The following is a 2010-nucleotide window of genomic DNA, read 5'->3' as shown; positions in this document are numbered from 1 at the left end:
TGTAGGGGGAAGATTTGAGAGGTGGAAATAGAAGGCCACCCGTAACTTGGTGTACCATGCGGCCGCATGGTATTAATACATGGTCGCATGGTTTAACAGAAACTTCTTTTTTTACTTTCGGTAAGTGTCCATGCGGTCGCATGGAAACTTTATCTCTGCAACCGCATAGACAATTTTTTTTCTTTAAATAAAATAAAAAACAAAACAAAATAAAGTAAAAAAATTGACTCCCCTCCCAAAAACACGACCTCAACCAAACGTTGAACTCTCAATCACACATTGGCCCTTTAAATTTTTGAAAACGTCCTTTTATCTTGAAATGTGTGAATTATCCCCCCAATCACCCAAAAATCACTTCAAGCTTACCGTACATGTGCTTCATGCCTAGGAATTCGTGTGAACAATGCTTAGACTCTATTGACATGCATGGATGATCGATGACCTAATGCAAACATGAAATTAAAATTCCCTAAGCTGATGCAATGACGATTAAACAAATTAAAGAATACAGTGGGTTGCCTCCCACTTAGCGCTAGTTTATAATCGATAGCTCGACTCCTCCACTTCTGCTTCAATTAGGCATTTCCGAGTTGAACAGTGGACTTTTGCTTGGAGAAGTCCTTGTCCGAGTAGTGTTTCAACCTTTGCCCATTAACTGTGAACGTTCCTTTTGTTTCATGATTGACTTGTATAGCTCCATATGGTAGAACTTTAGTGACAGTGTAAGGAACCGACCACCTTGATCTTAATTTTTTAGGGAAAAGCTTGAGTCTCGAGTTATTTAACAGAACTTTCTGCCCCACTTCAAACTCTCACCTCTGAATATGTAGATCATGCCACTTTTTGATGCATTCTTTAATAAGTTTCGAGTTTTCATATGCTTCCATCCTGAATTCATCTAACTCATTAAGCTGCAATAAACACTTTTCACCGACGGCCTTCAAATCCATGTTCAACCGTTTCATAGTCCAATATGCCTTCTGTTCTATCTCTAATGGGAGGTAGTACGCTTTCCCAAAAACTAGGCAGAATGGAGACATGCCTATCGCTGTCCTATATGACCACAATGCATCGTCCAACTTTTTAGACTAGTGATGACAATTTACCCCACCCCACCCAGCCCCGACGTCGCCCTGCCCCGAATGGGGCAAAAAACCCGCCCCGTCATGGGGCACGGGGCACGGCGGGGCATAGATGGTCGCCCCGTCGCGGGGCTCAGGGCGGGGATGCCCTGCCCCGAACCCACCACGTGAATTTTTTTTTTTAATACTTGGAAATATGAAGATAGAAAATTTCTAATTATTTGTTCACCCAACCCTTAATTTATCATAACTTTGTTACTAATCAGCTAATTGTTTGTTAATTATTTGTTTGCATACTTAATTATAACTATTATAACATATTTAGAGTTCATCTATGCAACATATTTCAAAATCGTTTTTATTTAAACTTATTTTCTATCACAATTTTTTTAATAACATAATTTACATGTAGACCTATAATTTTTTCATACTTTTTATCCACACATTCTCTAAAAATAATTTTACACTATAAATAATTTTATCCCAAAACAAAAACTCAAATTTACATAAAGTAAGGGTATTCTTTATTAAAAGTTCAACTTGAATATCTTAGCTGCAGTCTTTGAAGCCCCCAAATGTCCCGCATAGGCTGATGAGTGACAATGCTCAAGAATTTCAAGTACTTCATCTTCAGGTATACACCTTCTCACAATCTGATCAACCCCTCACCTATAAAGAATAGGATTATCCCAAAAATAATATTTCAGCTGGGCAAAGAACTTCTTCTTTTGGTGACTGGAGTAATCTGGAGGTGGGATTGAGCTAGCCAAATAATTAACGATATCTACATACCATGGGACTTCTTCCACACTGAACATCTGGAAAAATTTCATTGATTTCTACTGACGTTTCTGGTTCTTCTTGTTCTAATCTCGATAGGTGATCTCTACCACATTTTCATTGCCCTTCTTGTCCTTAATTTTAATGT

The 2010-nt window shown here is 38.2% G+C and overlaps 1 protein-coding gene across 1 annotated transcript; it reads right to left on the bottom strand.

The window, feature by feature from the left end:
* Window positions 1–575: 575 nt before the first annotated feature.
* Window positions 576–1040, bottom strand: LOC111400268. Its single transcript, XM_023027687.1, has 2 exons — window positions 817–1040; window positions 576–744 (listed from the first exon to the last, which is right to left on the bottom strand). The coding sequence occupies exons 1-2, from the start codon at window positions 1038–1040 to the stop codon at window positions 576–578; spliced, it is 393 nt and encodes a 130-aa protein (XP_022883455.1).
* Window positions 1041–2010: the final 970 nt, after the last annotated feature.

This window comes from Olea europaea, chromosome 10, assembly GCF_002742605.1.
Source record: "Olea europaea var. sylvestris chromosome 10, O_europaea_v1, whole genome shotgun sequence".
Lineage (NCBI taxonomy): Eukaryota > Viridiplantae > Streptophyta > Magnoliopsida > Lamiales > Oleaceae > Olea > Olea europaea.
Note: the sequence above shows the minus strand (reverse complement) of the source record. Positions and strands in the feature narration are given on the sequence as shown.

Bases quoted from the DNA above. Each gene is read 5' to 3' on its own strand.
- LOC111400268 (XM_023027687.1), bottom strand. From the start codon at position 1,040: ATGTCTCCATTCTGCCTAGTTTTTGGGAAAGCGTACTACCTCCCATTA. The intron at 745-816 runs GTGAGAGTTTGA...TAAAAAATTAAG, and splicing joins CATGATCTACATATTCAGAG to ATCAAGGTGGTCGGTTCCTT.